Source organism: Palaemon carinicauda, chromosome 20 (assembly GCF_036898095.1).
Source record: "Palaemon carinicauda isolate YSFRI2023 chromosome 20, ASM3689809v2, whole genome shotgun sequence".
In the NCBI taxonomy this organism is placed as follows: Eukaryota; Metazoa; Arthropoda; class Malacostraca; order Decapoda; family Palaemonidae; genus Palaemon; species Palaemon carinicauda.
Window position 1 is genome coordinate 116,159,795 of NC_090744.1, and position 26,125 is coordinate 116,185,919.

Consider the following 26,125-nt stretch of genomic DNA (forward strand, 5'->3'; position numbering starts at 1 on the left):
CATCATCTACTGTATCAACAACTCAAAAATTGAATAGAATTCAGAAAATTAATATTCAAATTCATTAAACAATAAAATAAAAAGAACAATTTACTTGTTACTCCAAATAGAGTATTGCAAAGACAGCACCACAGTATTGGGCACAAGACCGAATTCAGAAAATTTATAATATTCAAATTCATTAAACAATAAAATAAAAAGAACAATTTACTTGTTACTCCAAATAGAGTATTGCAAAGACAGCACTACAATATTGGGCACAAGACCGAATTCAGAAAATTTATAATATTCAAATTCATTGGACACAATAAAATAAAAAGAACAATTTGCTCGTTACTCCAAATAGAGTATTGCAAAGACAGCACTACAATATTGGGCACAAGACCGGACAATACTGGTCTTGAAATTTAATATACGGTATGAGAAAGAAAACTGATGCAAGATCTTTGTTAAGAGTTTCCTTTCATACTAATGATTTATCACTTATTGATGACAATATACCAAATCATTTTTAAATACAATCATTAACCATTCCTATATATGTAAACCTGAATTTCAAAACTGGTTATATATAATATTCATAGGTTATTAACCAATTAAAATCAGCCCTTTTCTTTTATTGTTTATCAGGATAAGAGGGAGGAACGTAGAGAGTAGAGGTCCCCTTTTTGTTTTTGTTTCATTTGTTGATGTCGGCTACCCCCCAAAATTGGGAGAAGTGCCTTGGTATATGTATATATAGGATAAGAGGTAAAGTTTATAGATTACATAACAAAGATTCAATGTCACTTTAGTCTCACACATTAAAAAGTTTAACGTTACGAAAAGACAATGTAGCTTATATCTGTTGTATGAATTTGCAGAGGGGCCTCTACAGTATGGCGTAATTTATCAGACCTACAGTTCAATCTAATGGAAAAGATGTGGTTACTATGAAAAAAAAAATAAAAAATAAATAAATAAATAAATAAAAGGAATAGCAGTGTACATTGTGGTTAGACAATTTGTTCTTCAGGACTTTCATCATTCGGTACAAACAGAGAAACACGATACTCTTATTGCATCTTAAGCCAAGTCCTTGGTCACTTAACACCCTTGTATTTAATTATACACAAAAATGACTTGTTTAATGTAAAGTTATGCTTAATGTATAGGTACTGTACAGTATTACCACTTATAAATGTTGTGCCATAAAGATTTAAAACCTATATTTAATGAATGTGAACTTAAAACATATAATGATGCAAACGAAATTAAATACAATGCATGGATTTTTAATTTCTCTATTTAACACATACATGTTTGATGACATCAGTAGCCTAGAGACTAGTAAAAAAAAAAAGGGAACTTGATAATTTTGAACAGTCAATACTGTAAATGCATAACAAGACTGAAAAACGTTCACCACCTAACGATACATCTTATCAATCTTCCGATATATCCAAACATCTGCTAGAATTTTATTATAAAAGGGGGAAGGATTCACCAGCCCAATAAGTTAAGTTTAACTCACAACAGAGCTGGCCATATCAGCTAGAAACAACCCATTGTATAGATAAACAAAAATTCCATGAAATATATACACATTCATCAATGCACAAAGATGTACGAGTGTCTAAACAAATCACCTCCTTCACATAGTATTTACAGTATGATACAATACGCCGTACAGATATTCAACTACTGGATGTCTCGTTACTTTCAGGTAAATCATTTTGCAGTTTCTCCTGCTCGATTTCTGCTAATCGCTGCTCAATTGCGCTGGTGTCTAAACCAGCGGATAAATTGTACTCTAACGACAGCCTCAGTTGCGTTTCCTCCAGACCCGCGACTTGAGTGTAAAGGGTCTGGGAAAATTTTCTATCCACATCACTCTCTTCTCTAAGACAACAGAAGTAAATCAAGAAGACAGCCACACTGCTAATAACAGAAATGGGCTCGTACCAAGGCCGCTTGTTAACCTCGGTCTGCTTCCCACTGTATGTTTCACGAGATTTCCAGGTAGCAGCTCGGCTCGTTGAGAATTTAATAGGGGCCTCCAAGTCGATTTCTTCATCATCTGCAGTTTTCTGGGATGTTTTAAATCTAGGTTTTAAAACGGTCAATGTTGGAGAACATCTGAAGGTTCAGATAACAGAGGAGACAACATTTAGTTATGTGTTTAAAAAAGATGGCTTAAATAACAATAAACCTATTTCATGCCATATGTTCTTTGCATTGGCCCTTACATCCCAATCATATTTCATAGAGACCTGGGAAATATATCAATCAACCAGAATCTAAAATAATGCCATTAAAAATATTCAAATATTACATAATCACTATGGCTGTCATGTGCTTTACTTCAAGAGCTAAGTTTGATGCAAAAGAACCGATTCCGAGGAGGGTACAAAAATGCATTTAATACAGATATAAAATAGCTTGCTTTTCCAATATATGGCATTCTATTTATAAAGTAGTGTAATGGGGGTAAACATCAATGCCTATACAATACTGTATGTAACAAGACCTGAAAAAGAAATACAGTCAGCCTTACTCTTCGCGAGAAATGGGTAACAGAGATAGGCGCGAAAAGTGCGAATCCGCGTATCTTTGGTGGCCTAGGGTGGGATAACTCCTAACCTAACCTAAAAACTCACTGCCCATTGCCTACGCTACGATAATTAACCCACTAAGTAAAGGTAAAGGTAAAGTTGTCTGGTTTCAGTTCCAATTTCATCATGATAGATGCTCACCAGAACGCCAGCCGGGCAAGCCCAACCCCCCACTGTGATGCCCAACCACAGCAGTGGCCTCCGCAATAAACGGCTTAAACTCACGGTCCCAGGCGGGGATCGATCTTCTGCCATGCGTATGAGAGGCGAAAAACGTTACCGCCGTACTGCCTAAAATTGTTTTTACTTGTTTTTATAGTTGTTCCTACTACAGAAGAAGCCCCATCTAGCCTGGTAGAGTGCTGTTGAGGATTCTTGAAGGCATCCACACATTTGCTGGGCAGTCTCCCTAGATAAGCCTCTCTGAGAAAGGAGATACTGGATAACCTCCACTGCACCGTGGAAGATCTTGATGTGGGCTGTCGCAGATGTGGAAGCTTCTTCGGGAACTCTGCTAGGAGATGGAGTAGGTGAGCATACCACTCTTTGTGTGGCCACAATGGAGCTATCAAAGTCATGATATTTGGTGTTACTTTTACCCTGTTGAGCATCTTCCATAACAGGCAGAACGGCAGAAAAGCATGAGCGTCGAGGCCATCCCCGGAGATGCTGAAATGTGTCCTCAAACCTCGCTGAAGGATCTGGAACCAGAGAGCAGTAAACTGGAAGCTTTGTGTTTTACGATGTTGTGATTTGGTCTATGATTGGGGAATCCCATAAAGCTATTACTTTTGTTAGTATCTCAGGACTCAAACCATTCGAAACCTATGACCTGAGTTCTCTTGCTCAGTTGGTCCACTATGATGTTCTTATTACCTCAGATGAAGCTGGCTGAAAGAGAAAGAGAGATCAAGTTGGCTTCTGCTCATTTCTGTGTCCTCACTGCTAGGTGACACAAGCGGTGAGAAACTATCCCCACGTTAGCAGAAGTAGGACACTACAGTTGTATTGTCACTCGTCAATACCACTGAGTGAACATGGAGAAGGGGGAAAATTGCTGCAGTGCTAACCAAACTGCTTTCAGCTCTAAAATAACTTATGTTCTCTCAACGATCTAGATCAGGCCAAATGATATTCCAGATGAACTCCGCATCCCTCGTTTGAGGAGTCTACAAAGTCTTAATTCCGGAGAAGACGCAAGAGGACAACCTCTTCTGATGTTTACGAAGCTTCGTATATCAGGGCATTGATGTACTGTGATCTGGAACTAAAATTATGGGGACTGAATCCTGCAATGGCTGTGGTGGAGTCAAAGCCAAGGGATCAGTGTCAGGTAGCGACTAATATTTGCGATGCCCCAAGGGCAACAAAACATTGACAAATGTATCACTAATCTGAAATGAATGAAAATCATGACCTTCACTGAGGGTTCCAGTAAAGGAGGATCAGGGTGGGAGAGATTGTGAGTCACAGGAAGGGGCTTACGCTTCTTGTTCTCAAGGGAATACGGCGAGGAATGGGACCTATCCCTCTTAGCCTATTTCTTGTGACATGCGTGACACTTCTCCCACTGGGAGGCCAGCCACTCCCTGCAAAATTCACAAGGCGAACTGTATGGATACCGCTTACCATGGAAGTTCGGAGAAAGGGGATGTGGATCAAACTCGACCCGGCTCATGGGAGTTCCACATGGGCGGGGCAAGTCCGCATAGTACCCGAAAATCTACTCATAATACACAAATCACTGAAAGGTAAAGGCACTGAAAAGGGTAATCCAAGGTGGAGTCATGGTTTTAGCAAAGGATGGAGATCCTTCTCAGACGATGACCAGGAGTAGAGTGGCTCAGCCTAACATTAGCTTAAGCGCACTGTCCAGCCTTGGAGTTGGCTAGTAACATTATATAGTTACCCGTTAGGCACCTTTTTTTGGGGGGAGGGGGGCTTAGTAAATTGATTTCGGAGTAAATACATATAAATGACTCAAGAAGTTTGTATCCGCATGGGACAAACTATCCATGAGGGTACCACGGGTCTTGGGAGGCACTCCATGGTATGTTTGCATGATGAGTAAGAACACAAACACACACATGTGAGGTTAGAATACAAAAAGAATCCTTAGAAGAAAATTTAACAGATAGTATCCAAAGCAAAATATGCCAAAATTTCTAGCAGAAAGAAACAAGGGTGCTATTATAGTATGCTATCTACCGCCGATTTTGCTATCTACCACCCCTCTCTGACTATAGTATGATACCCACCATCAGTCCCTAAGGGTACGGTCTACTTGCTAATCCGCCTCTAATAAGGAGGATCAATACCGACTTGATAACCCAACCTAACCCAACCCAACCTAACCTAACTCAACCCAACCTAACCTAACTTACAAACTGCTTATAATTATGCACCTTTGTACTAACCAAATCTAACCCAACCTAACCTAACCTACAAACTGTTTATAATTATGCATCCATGTTATCCATCCAATAAATATTATTAAACTATCATTAAAGTCCAATGAGGATAACATACTTTGTGGTAGATACCATACTATAATAAAAATTCGACGGTAGATAGCATAATATAATAGCACCGAAACAAGTGTACTCTCTGACAGATGAAATCCAATTGAGGTTACTGTGAACTACAAGGAAGGCAATTACCTCGCCGTTGCCTCATTAAAAGGTTTAACTGCAGTATTCCAGCTTCACCGTTATCCTTCTCCTAAAGTAGAGTGAAGAGTGTTTATTTTGTATTTAAAGAAACAGTACTGCACTGTAACTTATTCATTATTTATTTATTATATATGAGGAAGACTGTCATTTCTTTGCTCCATATGAGGTGGTCTGTATTTTCTTTGCTTCATATGAGGTGGACTGTATTTTCTTTGCTTCATATGAGGTGGACTAAAATTTCTTTGCTTCATATGAGGTTGACGGTCATTTCTTTTCTTCATATGAGGTGGTCTGTAATTTACTTGTTTCATATGAGGTGGACTGTATTTTCTTTGCTTCATATGAGGTGGACTATAATTTCTTTGCTTCATATGAGGCGAGGCCTGAACATTCTTTCATGGTTAGACACTTTGCTATACTTGGCAGTGGGGAATAGGAAAATTTATTTTCAGAAATAGAAATGTTTAAAAGTTAAGAATAATAAGTTGACTTTACCGAGCAAGGATTTCCCTATTCCATTTCCTCACTGGGCTATTTTTCCTTATTGGAGCCCCTGGGTTTAAAGCATCTTGCTTTTCCAAAAAGGGCTGTAGCTAGGATAGTAATAATAATAATAATAATAATAATGGGTCCACGTGAGGACCGCGAAAGACACAAAAGGGGGGGTCGGGGACACAGGGTCGCACTGGGTAAGGAGAGCGCGTCGAGATGTTATCACGACGCGACCAGAGAACTTACTGGAGGTCGAGACCTGAGCAAGCATGCTCTCTGACCTGGGGGATGGCCTCAGGGCAGGTTCCACTCCACCTGAGGTTACCCCTCATAGAAAACGGGAATATAGGGTAAACTACACAAAACTCTGGTCGGTTGGGAGGAGATCCCAGATACTCCTAAGACAGTAGTTCGAGGTAAGTATTCTGTGTTCGAATAAATTTATTTTCAGAAACAGAAATGTTTAAAAGTTAAGAATAATAAGTTGACTTTACCGAGCAAGAAGAGATCCCCGCTGGCTGCCGAACAGAGCGACTGATATGGGCCCTCCTCTGCGTACAGCTGTGCTAACAAGATGCATCCTGAAACAAAAATTGAATTTTTATCAATTTATTTCAATTCACCAACAACAATGTAATATTAACCCTTTTACCCCCAGGCTATTTGGAAATTTCCAACCCCTAACCCCCAGGGTTTGTTTTTTTTCCAAGCACATTTTGAAATATATTTTCTCAAAATTACTCTAACAGCCTTAATTTTCGTCATAGAGAGGTCAGGTTGGTCTCATTCTCTTGGAAAATGCCTAAATTGTTTCAAAAAATTATCAAAAATATGAAAAAAAAAAAAAAATGTATAGCTTTTTTTGCAAGGACGTACCGGTACGTCCATGGGGGTAAAGGGATGGGTTTTGTGAAATGTACCAGTACGTCCTTTGGGGGTAAAAGGGTTAAAATTACAATAAACTATTTGAATCAACAAAATTTGAGCAGTGCATTTAAAAAAATTCTAAAAAAAAAAATATAGTTGAGAATAACCGTCTAGCCCACGATTGACAGGTGAAGAAAAAACTCGACGTACAATGAAATGATTGAATTTATTTTGGTAAAATTGAAGAGAAATTATATTTTAATTATAAAATAAATTTTTGAATATACTTACCCAGTGAATATATAATAGCTGCTGCTCAGCGGCTCGACAGAAAACACACACAAAAACTCGCGAGCGATCGCTATACAGGATGCGGGTGTGCCCACCAGCGCCAACTGTTGGCCAGATACCACTCTCGATGTAAACAAAGACTCAATTTCTTCTCATCCCACTGCGTCTCTATTGGGGAGGAAGGGAGGGTCGTTTAATTTATATATTCACCGGGTAAGTATATTCAAAAATTTATTTTATAATTAAAATATAATTTTTAAATATTTAACTTAGCCGGTGAATATATAATAGCTGATTCACACCCAAGGAGGTGGGTAGAGACCAGAGTTAAATATGTTTACATCGTATAAGCTAAGAGTTTTTTATTTCATTTTGGCAGTTATCAATATAACAAAACCAAAATAAATAGGTACCTGGTAAGGAAGTCGACTTAGACGATTACTCTGCCTTGTAAGTACGTCTTCCTTACGGAGCCCAGCGATCCTCTTAGGATGCTGACAGACCCCCAGGAGCTGAAGTATCAAGGGCTGCAACCCATACAACAGGACCTCATCAAACCCCTAATCTGGGCGCTCTCAAGAAATGACTTTGACCACCCGCCAAATCAACCAGGATGCGAAAGGCTTCTTAGCCTTCCGGACAACCCATAAAAACAACATTAAAACATTTCAAGAGACAGATTAAAAGGATATGGAATTAGGGAATTGTAGTGGTTGAGCCCTCACCCACTACTGCACTCGCTGCTACGAATGGTCCCAGTGTGTAGCAGTTCTCGTAAAGAGACTGGACATCTTTCAAGTAAAATGACGCGAACACTGACTTGCTTCTCCAATAGGTTGCGTCCATTATACTTTGCAGAGATCTATTTTGCTTAAAGGCCACGGAAGTTGCTACAGCTCTAACCTCGTGCGTCTTAACCTTAAGCAAAGATCGGTCTTCCTCACTCAAGTGTGAATGAGCTTCTCGTATTAACAATCTGATAAAATATGACAAAGCATTCTTTGACATAGGCAAGGATGGTTTCTTAACCGAACACCATAACGCTTCAGATTGGCCTCGTAAAGGTTTAGTACGAGCTAAGTAGAACTTAAGAGCTCTAACAGGGCATAAGACTCTTTCTAGTTCATTGCCTACGATCTCCGATAAGCTAGGAATATCGAAAGATTTAGGCCAAGGACGAGAAGGTAGCTCATTTTTGGCTAGGAAACCAAGTTGCAGAGAACAAGTAGCTTTTTCTGACGAAAACCCGATGTTCTTGCTGAAGGCATGAAGCTCACTGACTCTTTTAGCCGAGGCTAAGCATACCAGGAAAAGAGTCTTAAGAGTGAGATCTTTCAGGGAGGCTGACTGTAAAGGCTCAAACCTGTCTGACATGAGGAATCTTAGGACCACGTCTAAATTCCACCCAGGAGTAGCCAAACGACGCTCCTTAGAGGTCTCGAAAGACTTAAGGAGGTCTTGCAGATCTTTATTGTTGGAAAGATCTAAGCCTCTATGCCGGAAGACCGAGGCCAACATGCTTCTGTAGCCCTTGATAGTAGGAGCTGAAAGTGATCGTACTTTTCTCAGATATAAGAGAAAATCAGCTATTTGGGCTACAGAGGTACTGGTCGAGGATACGGAAACTGACTTGCACCAGTCTCGGAAGACTTCCCACTTCGATTGGTAGACTCTAATGGTAGACGCTCTCCTTGCTCTAGCAATCGCACTGGCTGCCTCCTTTGAAAAGCCTCTAGCTCTCGAGAGTCTTTCGATAGTCTGAAGGCAGTCAGACGAAGAGCGTGGAGGCTTTGGTGTACCTTCTTTACGTGTGGTTGACGTAGAAGGTCTACTCTTAGAAGAAGACTTCTGGGAACGTCTACTAGGCATCGAAGTAGCTCGGTGAACCATTCTCTCGCGGGCCAGAGGGGAGCAACTAACGTCAACCTTGTCCCTTCGTGAGAGGCGAATTTCTGCAGTACCTTGTTGACAATCTTGAATGGTGGGAATGCGTAAAGATCTAGATGTGACCAATCTAGGAGGAAGGCATCTATATGTATTGCTGCTGGGTCCGGGACTGGAGAGCAATAGATTGGAAGCCTCTTGGTCAGCGAGGTTGCAAAGAGATCTATGGTGGGTTGACCCCAAGTCGCCCAAAGTCTCTTGCACACATCCTTGTGGAGGGTCCATTCGGTTGGAATTACTTGACCTTTCCGACTGAGACAATCTGCTAGGACGTTCAAGTCGCCCTGGATGAACCTCGTTACTAGGGAGATGCCTCGATCTTTTGACCAGATGAGCAGGTCCCTTGCGATCTCGTACAAAGTCAGTGAGTGGGTACCTCCCTGTTTAGAAATGTACGCCAAGGCCGTGGTATTGTCCGAGTTTACCTCCACCACCTTGCCTCGAAGGAGATTCTCGAAGCTTATCAAGGCCAGATGAACCGCCAAAAGCTCCTTGCTGTTGATATGCATGCTCCTCTGACTCGAGTTCCACAGACCTGAGCATTCCCGACCGTCCAGCGTCGCGCCCCAGCCCAAGTCCGATGCGTCCGAGAAGAGAACGTGGTTGGGTATCTGAACTGTCAGGGGAAGACCCTCTCGTAGGCTGATATTGTCCTTCCACCAAGTCAGACAAGACTTTATCTTTTCGGAAATCAGGATCGAGACCGCCTCTAGCGTCTTGTCCTTTTTCCAGTGAAAAGCCAGATGGAATTGAAGAGGACAGAGGTGTAGCCTTCCTAGCGAGACAAATTGCTCCAGGGATGACAGCGTCCCTACCAGACTCATCCACAGCCTGACTGAGCAGCGTTCTTTCTTCAGCATCTTCTGGATGGAGAGCAGGGCTTGATCTATTCTGGGGGCCGACGGAAAAGCCCGAAAAACTTGACTGTGAATCTCCATCCCTAAATACAGAATAGTTTGGGATGGGACCAGCTGTGACTTTTCCAAATTGACTAGGAGTCCCAATTCCTTGGTCAGATCTAGAGTCCAATTGAGATCCTTCAGACAGCGATGACTGGAAGAGGCTCTGAGAAGCCAGTCGTCCAAGTACAGGGAGGCTCTGATCTCCGATAGCTCGAAACTGGTACCCCACATTCCTGTAAACAAACCTCAGAAACGGTTGGGAATCCGGGTGTATAGGAATGTGGAAGTATGCCTCCTGAAGGTCGAGAGAGACCATCCAGTCGCCTTCCATAATGCTGTCAAGACAGCCTGGTAGACTTCATCGTGAAGTTTGTCTTGACAATGAACCCATTGAGCGCACTTGCCTCTTACGTACTCCTGCAGTGAACATGGCTGCCAAATCATGGAGCCATCCCTGAGGGACTTGTCCCTGCAGAGAACGTGGCTGTCAGATCATTGGAGCCATCCCTGAAAGCCTTGTTTATGCATGACATAATTGTACAGCAAAACTTCAAAGGCTCGAAAACAGCTGTGAGGTTGACCTGTAAAAAACTTGGAGCGTCTCCTGGCCAGGCGCCAGGGAGAGTCTACGAGATTTGAGAAGTCTATCTGGGCAGAGGCAGGAACTCCCAAGCCGAGAACTTCTCTCGTGTCATATCAGACTCTCGCTCTATAAGCCAGTTTAAAAGAATGGAAAGCAAAGGCTGTATCCCCCAAACTCCTCCTGGTGATAAACCAGTCGCCTAGCAAACGTAAAGCTCTCTAGGAGAGCGAGAGAGCACTAGCTTATAAAACAACGGCTTCGAAGTAGCTAGGCCTAGTGTAAGCTCTGACGTTTAGGCGAACGAGGAGCAGCTGTTACAAAAAGATCCGGACAAAGATCCTTAAAAATCAGCATGATTTATTTAAAGTCCATAGAGGGCTAAGCAGCTTTAGGCTCCTCTCTGTCTGACAGAGTCCTCAAGGGAATATCAGTAGGAGGGGGAACAGCAACTTCCTCATCTAAAGGAACCTTGTCCGATAATAGCTGAGTCTCAAGCAAGGGAGAGACCTACCGTGGTGGCAATGCTTTACAAGCAGAGTCCACACGCACTGGTGCATTAGTAGCGGACCAGGACGCAACGTCATGTAACTGCTTGACAGTCTGTGAACTGTCAACAACAACAGGTGCGAGAGATCAGGACGCAACGTCATGTAACTGCTTGACAGTCTGTGAACTGTCAACAACAACAGGTGCGTGAGGACGCACAGCGTCCACTCGAGACTGCTTTGACCGCCTAGACTGAGCAGTCAAAACAACTCTAGAATGCGGAGGTTGACGCACAGCGTCAAAACAAGTCAACTCCGATTGTTAGCGAACGTCCTGAACGTCAACAGGAGCATCAGCAAGTGTCCTAACGTCCAAATGTGGCTGAAAATCCACACGAGACCGCATCAAGTGTGGTTCTAAACAACCTGACTGACGTGACTTAGCTACGCCAACGTCAACAGGACGCACAAAGGAACGTTAGGTTGGCTGAAAGCCAGGATCTCGATGAGATAAACGGCTAGGCTCAACGGACTAATCGGCAGAATAGTCTTCCATAAGGGAGGCAAGCTTATTCTGCATGTCTTGCCGTACAACCCATTAAGGATCAACGGAAAAGGTTGCGGTAAGAGACGAGGGTAACGTCTGTGACCGCAAAACCTTGCCAACAAAAAGACTCTCGGAGTCTGTGTTACGCTTTTGTTAGGCGGCGAGCAGTCTTCCAATGACTGCATAGGGTCAGAGCTGTCCTAATGGCTACAACCAGGACGCTGGACCTGTCCTGAAAGGACTGACTTTCGCTTAAGGGCCTCGAAACCTTGTTTCAGGTTTCTTATGCGAAAAGCCTTCGGATGACGAGGAGAAAATCGTCTCTCTCGCCTTATGGTAGGGGTGATCTTGGTAAGATACACCCGATACCATAGAGGGAACGTCTGTTCGCTGATCAAGGCCTCTCGAACCCATAAGTCGTACGACATTACTTCTCCCCTGGGCTTGGGAGCTTGCAAGAGGTCCCGGACTAGGCGAACGACAGGCACGAACAGACGAACCCTCGGTCGCAACACTGATAACACTTTGCACAATATCACTTTATCACTACGATTTTCTGTTTAGCACTTATTTCACTGAAATCGAAACTTTTACTGATTTCTACCTGAAGCACGCAATTCTAACCTCATCAAAAGGTAGTAATAGCGAAATCAGTCGTATAATGCAAGCACATTAATACCAGCAAAAAACAGTAAACATATTTTAAGATAAAAAATTCAGTGGCTGGGGAAGAGACTAAACACTAGTTCATTCAAAACTACGTTTTCAATCTCTCACCGTACATTGCCTGGGGACGAGAATAAAAAACTAAAAAAGTTTTATCCTTTCTCCCCGTACAGAGACTAGGGACGAGAGTAACTCGAGAACAACGTTACCCGCTTGAACGGAACGTTTTCTCCCCTCTCTCTCCCTCCGTCTCTATCTCTCTCTCTCTCTCTCTCTCTTGATTACGCACCTAAGAGAAGAGCCCACTTACGTTTCGTCAAAAAAACATGTTATTTGACCAAAGGAAAAAAAACTGAAAGGTTTTTCAATTAAAAAGTTCCTTTAAAATATAATTTAAAACATTTAAGCTTTGAAAGAAGAATGAACAAAACGTCAGAATCGATTTACTCTTTCTGCAAAGTGAAACCGTGATACTCTCTCTCTCTATCGTAACGATAGAGCGCAAACTGCGTAGCATAAATAAACTAAACGTTAGTTCATCTTTGAAACAGTACGAAGACTATTCAAAGAAAATCTTTCATAAAATATCTATTAAAAAATATTCATTTAAAAAGTTTTAAATCATTAGCTCTTTAAAAGCTATTTACGATTGAAAGGGCTCAACGTTGTTTAACTTCGGTTTCCAAGTTAGGACCGCCTACTCTCAGGAAGGTCGCATATAAACAAATCATTAAAATTTATTTTTATGTTTATTATAAACGGAAAGTTAATCGAAGAGGCCTAATAAAGGCGGTGAGATATAAAATATATAGAGGAAAATCTATAATTAATTTATAACGTGATAAGATAATTGCTAAAAGCCTAAACACACTTCCGTCTAAGGGAAGGGTCGGCCATTTAAAAGTCAAAGAAAGTCCATACTCTCTTTGTCATCAAAAAATTAAATCTATCCAAAAACGAGTTCAAGATTTAAGATGCAGATAAAACACCTGCACTGCGAAAGCTTAAACCAAATTAAAGTACTTCACCAAATATGATGGGAAAAACTCCAGGTTCTACAGCGAGTAAAAGTACGTCTTGTCGACACGTCGACAGAGAAGAAATTGAGTCTTTGTTTACATCGAGAGTGGTATCTGGCCGACAGTTGGCGCTGGTGGGCACACCCGCAACCTGTATAGCGATCGCTGGCGAGTTTTTATTGTATGTGTCTGTCGAGCAACAGAGTTGCAGCTATTATATATTCACCGGCTAAGTTAAATATTTAAAAATTAAAATTACAATAAACTATTTGAATCAACAAAATTTGAGCAGTGCATTTAAAAAAATTATAAAAACAAGATACAGTAAACCCTCGCTACTTCGCGGTTCGACCATCGCGGATTCACCACTTCGCGGATTTTTTTCATAACCCATATATATATATACATATTGGTAATAACAAAATCAACATACTGTACTGAATAATCAATATAATCGATGCAAAAACTAACCTATACACAGATGTGTACAGTAAATGCGTTTGTTTCTTCATTATGATCAGAGAAACGTGAACAAAACATTGGTTGCCTTTTTTATCGTGCTTTTTGGCGTGTTTAGGAAACGCATGATATAAAATCGCCTTTAATATTTGTGCCTGTTTTAGTTTAGGGTACTGTAGTACATGCATTAAGTGTTCTGTACATTAAAGGGTAGTTTGTTAACAGTACTACGTACAAGGGAAGGTTTTAAAAGTCTGAATATACATGTTAAATAAATAGGTAAATATGGTGTCACTACTTCGCGGATTTTCACCTATCGCGGCCGGGTCTGGAACCTATCTACCGCGATAAACGAGGGTTCACTGTATTGTTGAGAATAATCGTCTAGCCCACGATTGACAGAAGAAAATACCCAACGTACAATGAAATGATTGAATTTATTTTGGTAAAATTGAAGAGAAAGGAAACTTACAATGCTATGTACTAAAGCAAACCATATGGATTCAATATTGATTGCCGACTACCGTTCTTTATATATATTTTAATTGTTCATTACTTTTCTTGTAGTTTATTCATTAGCTCATTTCCTTTTCTCACTGGGGTATTAGTCTCCACTTGGAACCGTTGGGCTTATGGCATCCTGCTTTTTAAACTACGGTTATAGCTTAGCTAATAATAATAATAATAATAATAACAATGGAGCCTTTGTATATCAGCAGACAATTCCTCCAGCGTGCATAAGAAATGGATGTCAACTAACCTAAACTTTCTCCCCTAACCTAACCTACAAGCCGTCGCCTTACCTACTTAGCTAACGGGTTAGCCCTACGTCACCTCTTAGACTGCCGTACTCTAAGTCAGCAGTCATCATACATACAGGTGGCCGCTATCATACATACACCCCATAATAATAATAATAATAATAATAATAATAATAATAATAATAATACAGTAATAATACTAAAAATAATAATGTAACTTAAAATTCTAGCTCCTTCATTTGCAATTGAAAAATGTTATTTTTATTAATAAAATAAATTTTTGAATATACTTACCCGATAATCATGTAGCTGTCAACTCCGTTGCCCGACAGAATTCTATGGAGGGATACGCCAGCTATCACAATACTAGAAGGGGGTGTATTTACCAGCGCCACCTGTGGCCAGGTACTCAAGTACTTCTTGTTGACACCTCCTCAATTATTCCTCGGTCCACTGGTTCTCTATGGGGAGGAAGGGAGGGTCGATTAAATCATGATTATCGGGTAAGTATATTCAAAAATTTATTTTATTAATAAAAATAACATTTTTCAATATTAAACTTACCCGATAATCATGTAGCTGATTCACACCCAGGGGGGTGGGTGAAAAACCAGTGTACAAGACTAAAGGATAGCTAAGTATCCCGTATTTCATATAATCAGTTATCCACAATAACAATGAAATAATAAGTACCTGGTAAGGAAGTCGACTTGAACCGTTACTCTGCCTTTAATAAGATCGTCTTCCTTACTGAGCGCAGCGTTCCTCTTGGGAGGCTGAATCAACTCAAAGGTGCTAAAGTATACAGGGCTGCAACCCATACTAAAGGACCTCATCACAACCTTTAACCTTGGCGCTTCTCAAGAAAGAATTGACCACCCGCCAAATCAACAAGGATGTGGAAGGCTTCTTGGCCGACCGTACAACCCATAAAAAGTATTCAAGAGAAAGGTTAAAAAGTTATGGGATTATGGGAATGTAGTGGCTGAGCCCTCGCCTACTACTGCATTCGTTGCTACGAATGGACCCAGGGTGTAGCAGTACTCGTAAAGAGACTGGACATCTTTGAGATAGAATGATGCGAACACTGACTTGCTTCTCCAATAGGTTGCATCCATAACACTCTGCAGAGAACGGTTCTGTTTGAAGGCCACTGAAGTAGCCACAGTTCTCACTTCATGTGTCCTTACCTTCAGCAAAGCAAGGTCTTCTTCCTTCAGATGAGAATTTGCTTCTCTAATCAGAAGCCTGATGTAGTAAGAAACTGAGTTCTTAGACATTGGTAGAGAAGGCTTCTTGATAGCACACCATAAGGCTTCTGATTGTCCTCGTAATGGTTTTGACCTTCTTAGATAGTACTTAAGAGCTCTAACTGGGCAAAGTACTCTCTCCAGTTCGTTCCCCACCATGTTGGACAGGCTTGGGATCTCGAACGACTTAGGCCAAGGACGGGAAGGAAGCTCGTTTTTAGCCAAAAAACCGAGCTGCAAGGAACATGTAGCCGTTTCAGATGTGAAACCTATGTTCCTGCTGAAGGCGTGGATCTCACTTACTCTTTTACCTGTTGCTAAGCACACGAGGAAAAGAGTTTTTAATGTGAGGTCCTTAAAAGAGGCTGATTGGAGCGGTTCAAATCCTGATGACATTAGGAACCTTAGGACCACGTCTAGATTCCAGCCTGGAGTGGACAACCGACGTTCCTTTGAGGTCTCAAAAGACCTAAGGAGGTCCTGTAGATCTTTGTTGGAGGAAAGATCCAAGCCTCTGTGGCGGAAAACCGCTGCCAACATACTTCTGTAACCCTTGATCGTAGGAGCTGATAGGGATCTTACGTTCCTTAGATGTAACAGGAAGTCAGCAATCTGGGTTACAGTGGTACTGGTTGAGGAAACTGCATTGGCCTTGCACCAGCTTCGGAAGACTTCCCATTAAGACTGATAGACTCTGAGAGTGGATGTCGTCCTTGCTCTGGCAATCGCTCTGGCTGCCTCCTTCGAAAAGCCTCTAGCTCTTGAGAGTCTTTCGATAGTCTGAAGGCAGTCAGACGAAGAGCGTGGAGGTTTGGGTGTACCTTCTTTACGTGAGGTTGACGCAGAAGGTCCACTCTAGGAGGAAGAGTCCTGGGAACGTCGACCAGCCATTGCAGTACCTCGGTGAACCATTCTCTCGCGGGCCAGAGGGGAGCAACCAACGTCAGCCGTGTCCCTTTGTGAGAGGCGAACTTCTGAAGTACCCTGTTGACAATCTTGAACGGCGGGAATGCATACAGGTTGAGATGGGACCAATCCAGCAGAAAGGCATCCACGCGAACTGCTGCTGGGTCTGGAATCGGAGAACAATACAAGAGGAGCCTCTTGGTCATCGAGGTAGCGAATAGATCTATGGTTGGCTGACCCCACAGGGCCCAAAGTCTGCTGCAAACATTCTTGTGAAGGGTCCACTCTGTGGGGAAGACCTGACCCTTCCGGCTGAGGCGATCTGCCATGACATTCATATCGCCCTGAATGAGCCTCGTTACCAGCGTGAGCTTTCGATCTTTTGACCAAATGAGGAGGTCCCTTGCGATCTCGAACAACTTCCTCGAATGAGTCCCTCCCTGCTTGGAGATGTAAGCCAAGGCTGTGGTGTAGTCGGAGTTCACCTCCACCACCTTGTTAAGCTGGAGGGACTTGAAGTTTATCAAGGCCAGATGAACTGCCAACAACTCCTTGCAATAGATGTGAAGTGTCCTTTGCTCCTGATTCCATGTTCCCGAGCATTCCTGTCCGTCCAGTGTCGCACCCCAGCCCGTGTCCGATGCGTCCGAGAAGAGACGGTGGTCGGGGGTCTGAACAGCCAATGGTAGACCTTCCTTGAGAAGAATGCTGTTCTTCCACCACGTTAGAGTAGACCTCATCTCTTCGGAAACAGGAACTGAGCCCGTCTCTAGCGTCATGTCCTTTATCCAGTGAGCAGCTAGATGATACTGAAGGGGGCGGAGGTGGAGTCTCCCTAACTCGATGAACAGGGCCAGCGATGAAAGTGTCCCTGTTAGACTCATCCACTGCCTGACTAAGCATCGGTTCCTTCTCAGCATGCTCTGGATGCATTCTAGGGCTTGGAAGATCCTTGGGGCCGACGGACAAGTCCGAAAAGCTCGACTCTGAAGATCCATACCCAAGGAGACAATGGTCTGGGATGGAACGAGCTGAGACTCCTCAAAATTGACCAGGAGGCCCAGTTCCTTGGTCAGATCCATAGTCCATTTGAAAATCTCCAGACAGCGACGACTTGTGGGAGCTCTTAAAAGCCAGTCGTCTGACGGAGCCGGACACAAGATCATGATACTGCTGCACAGTCTGTAAACTGTCAATCATGGGCAAGCGAGGAAGTACAGTGACAACCCGAATCTGTCTAGACTGTCTGGGTCGTACAGACAACTCCTTAACGGGTTGCTGAGGTTGCCGCACTGCGTCACAACAAGTCCCTTCTGTTGGTTGTTGAACGTCTTCCCCGTGACACATTGACTCCGTAAACAAAAAATCCTCTAACAAGGACTAAGCTTGGACTGCATGTCATGCAACACAGCTCAAGGTCTATGGGAGCAGGTGTGGTAACAGACGGGATTAGCGGCTGAAGTGGAACCATTACCTTCCCTGTAAGCATGTTATGCTTAAATAAAAGTCCATAAGAGGTTATGCAGCTAAAGGCTCCCTCCAAATGACAGAGTCCTCAAGGGAATATCAGAAGGAGGGAGAAAAGAACTTTCTCATCTACAGGGACCTTATCCTAGAAAAGCTAAGTTCTCTGAGTGAGGGTTCACTGGTGCAAAAGCAGCAGACTAGAAGGCAACGTTATGAAACTGCTTGACAGTCTAGTGAGTTGGCAACAACCCAAGATGTGTTGAGAAGCATGCGGTAAGGTATGCAGAGCATGATGTATGCAGAGTATGCTGTATGCAGAGCATGTGCTGTATGCAGAGCATGTAGTATGCAGAGCATGCTGAATGCAGAGCATGCTGAATGCTGAGCATGTAGTAAGCAGAGCCTGCTGTAAGCAGAGCCTGCTGTAAGGAAAGCAGAGCGTGTGCATGGCGTTTAACATTTCTCAGAAATTCCATGACCAGTGCTAGAGTGCTTTATGCATGCTTGCATGGGGTTTAAACCATGGTATGAAAATGGAGGTAAGGTATGCTGAACAGCAGAGTCAGAACGAGCTGGAACAACAATAGTTGTGGTTTCCTCTTCAAGACTCCAATGAGGGAACACCTGAGGCTCAGTCTGCAAAGGCTGAATAAAAGACAAGCAGAAGGAAGGCGCATGGGTGGAGGAGGCTGACTCCTAGCATGAGTGGTTGAACCCAAGGGTTGCGCTTGCTGAGCGGTTGGCGGAAGCGGAGTAGCAAGTTCCAGTTCCTGTGGTGTGAGCGGAGCGCGATGAGGAAGAGGCTGCGCAGAACAAGGTAAATGTCTCGCAAGCTGAGGCTCCTGAGGCGCAAGGCTAAGGTGTTGTGGTGCTTGCCTTGTGGAGGGTTGAGCTCGCTGCAGCAAGAGCTGAGGAGACTGACTCATGGACGGGAGAGGTTGTTGTACCTCAACCGAGTGTTGCATCACTGGTGGAGCAGCAAGTGGAGGCGGAGGAAGAGAGGTATAATCCTCATGATCCCAATGTAAAGGTTGCCTTAAGGAAGGCGGAGGCTGAACACCACAGGGAACAGCAAACTCAGCACGTGGCTCAACATCGTACGCCTGGCAGGTGGAACTGCTGGCAGGTGGTACTGCGATCAGGCGGAGCGAGTGTAGGTGGAGGGAGTGTAGGCGGAGGCGGAGGAGCAACACTCTCAGCCCGACACTCACGCATCAAGTCCGAAAGCTGTGCTTGCATGGACTGTATTAGAGTCCACAACATCGTACGCCTGGCAGATGGTACTGTGATCAGGCGGAGCGAGTGTAGGTGGAGGGAGTGTAGGCGGAGGCGGAGGAGCAACACTCTCAGCCCGACACTCACGCATCAAGTCCGAAAGCTGTGCTTGCATGGACTGTAGTAGAGTTCACAACATCGTACGCCTGGCAGGTGGTACTGTGATCAGGCGGAGCGATCATAGGCGGGGGGGAGTGTAGGCGGAGGCGGAGGCGCAACACTCTCAGCCCGACACTCACGCATCAAGACCGAAAGTTGTGACTGTATGGACTGCAGTAGAGTTAACTTGGGGTCGGCAGACACTAAGTTCTGCTGAGGTAAAGCCTTAACAGCAGAGATCTGTTGTGGCAGAACCTTACTCCTCTTAGGCGGAGTGTAATCAACTGATGACTGAGGAGAGTCAGAGCTAACCCAATGACTGCATTCGGGTTGTGAACTTTAACTTCGTACGTCTGGCATAGGTCTGGACTTAACGTTTAAGAGGTCTTGAGACCTGAGACCAGCGTTACTCTGCCTTTATTTTCTCCCCTAATCTCTTCTGCAGACGAGCAAAATAAGGGCTCAATCGTCTGCGGGTGGGAGTGACGGTCTCGGTAAGACACGCCCACAACCACCGAGAATACTTCTGTGCGCCGATCAAGGCCTGCTGAACCCTTATGCCCTTCGACATTGCTTCTCCCCTGGGCTTGGGAGCTTGCAAGAGGTCCCGGACTGGGAGGACGACTGGCGCGCACAAAAGTACCCTCACGCACTAATCACTTATCACTTTGATTTCTGTTTGCACTTATTTCACTGAACTCGAAACTTTAAGTGGTTTGTACCTGAAATACGCAATTCTATCCTTTCTCAAAGTTAGTAATTGCGAAAACAGAATTACAATGTAACAGAAAAATCTAATGAAAGATAATTCAGTGGTTGGAAAGAGACTAAACACTAGATCACTCTAGAAACGTTTAGTTTCTTCCCCTAAAGAGACTAGGGAGAAGAGCAAAAACGATAACGACGTTACTCGTACGCCTGGCAGGCTTGAATGAAACGTTTATCCTCTTTCTCCCTCCGTCTCTATCTCTCTCTCTCTCTCTCTCTCTTGACTTAGAATCTGAGAGAAGAGCCCAATCATATATATCGTTAAAACATATTATTGTTAAAGGAAAAAACTGAAAAGTTCCTTTATTAGGATCAAAACCATTAAGTTAAGAAAGAATGAACAAAACGCTAGACACGGTTACTCTTACTGCAACGTGAAACCGTGAACATTCTTTCTCTATCGTAACGATAGAGTGCAAGTTGAACGTTCTGAACGTCAACAACTGCAGAGACAAAACAAAACGTTAGTTCAACTTTGAAAACAGTACGAGACTGTCAAAGAAAATCTTTCAAACTCTGTGGCGGAAATAGCATAATATGTTAACAGGTAAAACCGAAATGACGGGCTCAAAGTTTATTAACTTCGGTAAAAGACCGCCTACTATTAGGAAGGTCGAATATAAACAAATATAAAAATTAATTTTAATGAGTTTATAATAAAAGGAAGTTAATCGAAGAGGCCTATAAGAGGCGGAGAGATATAAAATAAATCTATAACTTTTGTTAAGCAAAATTAAGAAAGAGAGTCTATACTCTCTTAGACACCAACACTTCCGTCTAAGGGAAGGGTCGGCCATTGAAAGGTGAACGAGAGTTCATACTCTCTCGTCACCATAATTAATCAAATTAATTCCAAAAGCTAACTAAGCTAATATAGAAGTTTCCAGTAAAGCGACAGCCGAAATCAAAGAGAAATACTTCACCAAAGTCGTGAAAATACTCCAAGAACATAAGCGTATCCCAGAACGTCTTGCCGGAAGCACGACAGAGGAATAATTGAGGAGGTGTCAACAAGAAGTACTTGAGTACCTGGCCACAGGTGGCGCTGGTAAATACACCCCCTTCTAGTATTGTGATAGCTGGCGTATCCCTCCATAGAATTCTGTCGGGCAACGGAGTTGACAGCTACATGATTATCGGGTAAGTTTAATATTGAAAAATCACATACATACTGTACACTTACAAATGAATCACAATGTATGCAATAATCTAGTTGGTAATTCTGTAGGTTAACTTGACTTGACTGAAAGGATTTTAGACATACAACCCTATTCTGGGGTCCAGAATATGCTCAAACAAGTAAGAAGTATTTGTATTACAATGAACATGGCTAAAAACAACTCCATAGAAAATGGGATAGAAAAATCACGTTTTATATGCGTCTGGAAGGCCTAGCAAACAAATGCTTCTGTGTTGTTTTGATAGTTTCATTACTATTACTGTTACTATTATGGTAATTTTTTTTATATTGACTTTAAAGAAGTTACTGTAACACATAATTGGTACAGGGCGTACTCTAAGGTGTTTTTCGAACGATATTGATACTATCGCTAGAGAGTTATGTATTCCTTTGACAGGCCAGACAGTAATGCATTGGATCCTTCTCTTTAGTTACGGTTAACTTTCCCTTTGCCTACACATACACCGAATAGTCTGGCCTATTCTTTACAGATTCTCCTCTGTCCTCATTCACCTGACAATACTGAGATTACCAAACAATTCTTCTTCACCCAGGTGGGTTATTACTGTACTAATTGTCCAGTGGCTACTTTCCTATTGGTAAGGGTAGAAGAGACTCTTTAGCTATGGTAAGCAGCTCTTCTAAGAGAAGGACACTCCAAAATCAAACCATTGTTCTCTAGTCTTGGGTAGTGCCATAGCCTCTGTACCATGCTCTTCCACTGTCTTGGGTTAGAGTTCTCTTGCTTGAGGGTACACTCGGGCACACTATTCTATCTCGTTTCTCTTCCTTTTGTTTTGTTAAAGTTTTCATAGTTTATATAGGAAATATTTATTTAAATGTCATTGTTCTTAAAATATTCTATTTTTCCTTGTTTCTTTCCTCACAGGGCTATTTTCCCTGATGGGGCCCCTGGGTTTATAGCATCTTGCTTTTCCAACAAGAGTTGTAGCTTAGCAAGTAATAATAACTATAATAATAATAATCTGTACCTAGCACAAATGGTTTTATTATAGTTATGGACGGAAAAAGATTAACTACTAAAAAACAGGTGTTTTCTATAGAAAAACATCCTTTATCCTCATAAAATGACATTTATTTTCACAGCAAGTAAAAAATGTTATTTTTATTAGTAAAATAAATTTTTGAATATACTTACCCGATAATCATGTAGCTGTCAACTCCGTTGCCCGACAGAATTCTATGGAGGGATACGCCAGCTATCACAATACTAGAAGGGGGTGTATTTACCAGCGCCACCTGTGGCCAGGTACTCAAGTACTTCTTGTTGACACCTCCTCAATTATTCCTCGGTCCACTGGTTCTCTATGGGGAGGAAGGGAGGGTCGATTAAATCATGATTATCGGGTAAGTATATTCAAAAATTTATTTTACTAATAAAAATAACATTTTTCAATATTAAACTTACCCGATAATCATGTAGCTGATTCACACCCAGGGGGGTGGGTGAAAAACCAGTGTACAAGACTAAAGGATAGCTAAGTATCCCGTATTTCATATAATCAGTTATCCACAATAACAATGAAATAATAAGTACCTGGTAAGGAAGTCGACTTGAACCGTTACTCTGCTTTTAATAAGATCGTCTTCCTTACTGAGCGCAGCGTTCCTCTTGGGAGGCTGAATCAACTCAAAGGTGCTAAAGTATACAGGGCTGCAACCCATACTAAAGGACCTCATCACAACCTTTAACCTCGGCGCTTCTCAAGAAAGAATTGACCACCCGCCAAATCAACAAGGATGTGGAAGGCTTCTTAGCCGACCGTACAACCCATAAAAAGTATTCAAGAGAAAGGTTAAAAGGTTATGGGATTATGGAAATGTAGTGGCTGAGCCCTCGCCTACTACTGCATTCGTTGCTACGAATGGTCCCAGGGTGTAGCAGTACTCGTAAAGAGACTGGACATCTTTGAGATAGAATGATGCGAACACTGACTTGCTTCTCCAATAGGTTGCATCCATAACACTCTGCAGAGAATGGTTCTGTTTGAAGGCCACTGAAGTAGCCACAGCTCCCACTTCATGTGTCCTTACCTTCAGCAAAGCAAGGTCTTCTTCCTTCAGACGAGAATGTGTTTCTCTAATCAGAAGCCTGAATAGTAAGAAACTGAGTTCTTAGAACTTGGAAAAGAAGGTTTCTTGATAGCACACTATAAGGCTTCTGATTGTCCTTGTAAAGGTTAAGACCTTTTTAGATAGTACCTAAGAGCTCTAACTGGGCAAAGTACTCTTTTCAGATCATTCCCCACCAAGTTGGACAGGCTTGGGATCTCGAACGACTTAGGCCAAGGACGTGAAGGAAGCTCGTTTAGCAAAAACCGAGCTGCAAGGAACATGTAGCCGTTTCAGATGTGAAAACAATGATCCTGCTGAAGGCGTGGATCTCACTTACTCTTTTAGCTGTTGTCAAGCACACGAGGAAAAGAGTTTTTAATGTGAGGTCCTAAAAAGAGGCTGATTGGAGAGGTTCAAATCTTGATGACATAAGGAACCTTAGGACCACGTCTAGATTCCAGCCTGGAGTGGACAACCGACGTTCCTTTGAGGTCTCAAAAGACCTAGGGAGGTCCTGTAGATCTTTGTTGGTGGAAAGATCCAAGCCTCTGTGGCGGAAAACCGCTGCCAACATACTTCTGTAACCCTTGATCGTAGGAGCTGAAAGGGATCTTACTTTCCTTAGATATAACAGGAAGTCAGCAATCTGGGTTACAGTGGTACTGGTTGAGGAAACTGCATTGGTCTTGTACCAGCTACGTAAGACTTCCCCTTGAGACTGATAGATTCTGAGAGTGGATGTTCTCCTTGCTTTGACAATCGCTCTGGCTGCCTCCTTCGAAAAGCCCCTAGCTCTTGAGAGTCTTTCGAAAGTCTGAAGGCAGTCAGACGAAGAGCGTGGAGGATTGGGTGTACCTTCTTTACGTGAGGTAGACTTAGAAGGTTCACTCCTAGAGGAAGAGTCCTGGGAATGTCGACCAGCCATTGCAGTACCTCTAAGAACCATTCTCTCGCGGACCAGAGCGGAGCCAACCAACGTCAGCCGTGTCCCTTAGTGAGAGGAGAACTTCTGAAGTACTCTGTTAACAATCTTGAACGGCGGGAATGCATACAGGTCGAGATGGAACCAATCCAGCAGAAAAGCATCCACGTGAACTGCTGCTGGGTCTGGAATCGGAGAACAATACAACAGGAGTCTCTAGGTTATCGAGGTAGTGAACAGATCTATGGTTGGCTGACCCCACAGGGCCCAAAGTCTGTTGCAAACATTCTTGAGAAGGGTCCACTCTGTGGGGATGACCTGACCCTTCCGTCTGAGGTGATCTGCCATGACATTCATACCGCCCTGAATGAACCTCGTTACCAGTTAGCTTTCGATCTAAAGACCAGATGAGTAGGTCCCTTGCGATCTAGAACAACTTCCACGAAAGAGTCCCTCCCTGCTTGAAGATGTAAGCCAGGGCTGTGGTGTTGTCAGAGTCCACCTCCACCACTTTGTTAAGCTGGAGGGACTTGAAGTTTATCAAGGCCAGAATAACCGCCAACAACTTCTTGCAAATGATGTGAAGTGTCCTTTGCTCCTGAATCCATGTTCCCGAGCATTCTTGTCCGTCCAAAGTCGCACCCCAGCCCGTGTCTGATGCGTCCGAGAGGAGACGGCGGTCGTGTTTCTGAACAGCCAAAGGTAGCCTTCCTTGAGAAGAAAGCTGTTCTTACACCACGCGAGAGAAGACCTCCTCTCTTCGGAAACAGGAACTGAGACCGTCTCTAGCGTCATGTCCTTTATCCAGTGAGCAGCTAGATGATACTGAAGGGAGGGGAGGTGGAGTCTCCCTAACACGATGAACAGGGCCAGCGATGAAAGTGTCCCTGTTAGACTCATCCACTACCTGACTGAGCATCGGTTCCTTCTCAGCATGATCTGGATGCATTCTAGGGCTTGGAAGATCCTTGGGGCCGACGGAAAAGTCCGAAAAGCTCGACTCTGAAGATCCATACCCAAGGAGACAATGGTCTGGGATGGAACGAGCTGAGACTCCTCAAAATTGACCAGGAGGTCCAGTTCCTTGGTCAGATCCATAGTCCATTTGAAAATCTCCAGACAGCGACGACTTGTGGGAGCTCTTAAAAGCCAGTCGTCTGACGGAGCCGGACACAAGATCATGATACTGCTGCACAGTCTGTGAACTGTCAATCATGGGCAAGCGAGGAAGTACAGTGACAACCCGAATCTGTCTAGACTGTCTGGGTCGTACAGACAACTCCTTAACGGGTTGCTGAGGTTGCCGCACTGCGTCACAACAAGTCACTTCTGTTGGTTGTTGAACGTCTTCCCCGTGACACATTGACTCCGTAAACAAAAATTCCTCTAACAAGGACTAAGCTTGGACTGCATGTCATGCAACACAGCTCAAGGTCTATGGGAGCAGGTGTGGTAACAGACGGGATTAGCGACTGAAGTGGAACCATAACCTTCCCTGGAAGCATGTTATGCTTAAATAAAAGTCCATACGAGGTTATGCAGCTAAAGGCTCCCTCCAAATGACAGAGTCCTCAAGGGAATATCAGAAGGAGGGAGAAAAGAACTTTCTCATCTACAGGGACCTTATCCTAGAAAAGCTAAGTTCTCTGAGTGAGGGTTCACTGGTGCAAAAGCAGCAGACTAGAAGGCAACGTTATGAAACTGCTTGACAGTCTAGTGAGTTGGCAACAACCCAAGATGTGTGACTGAGAAGCATGCGGTAAGGTATGCAGAGCATGATGTATGCAGAGTATGCTGTATGCAGAGCATGCTGTATGTAGAGCATGTTGTATGCAGAGCATGCTGAATGCAGAGCATGCTGTATGCAGAGCATGTTGTATGCAGAGCATGCTGAATGCAG

General features: G+C 43.2%; 1 protein-coding gene across 5 annotated transcripts in view; it reads right to left on the reverse strand.

Annotated features, from left to right (window-relative positions):
- LOC137614416 (uncharacterized) overlaps window positions 1–26,125 on the reverse strand; it is an 87,190-nt gene that overhangs the window by 23,214 nt on the left and 37,851 nt on the right. For 4 of the 5 annotated variants that reach the window (XR_011039083.1, XM_068344217.1, XM_068344220.1 and 1 more), the window contains exon 2: window positions 6,253–6,339. Coding sequence is in view for 4 of the 5 variants with exons in the window: in XM_068344217.1 (XP_068200318.1) it covers window positions 6,253–6,339 (87 nt within the window). In the remaining variant the exon portion in view is untranslated. Of the gene's footprint in view, window positions 1–652; window positions 2,119–6,252; window positions 6,340–26,125 lie in introns of those variants that run through there. The other variant, XM_068344218.1, reaches the window with a different exon arrangement.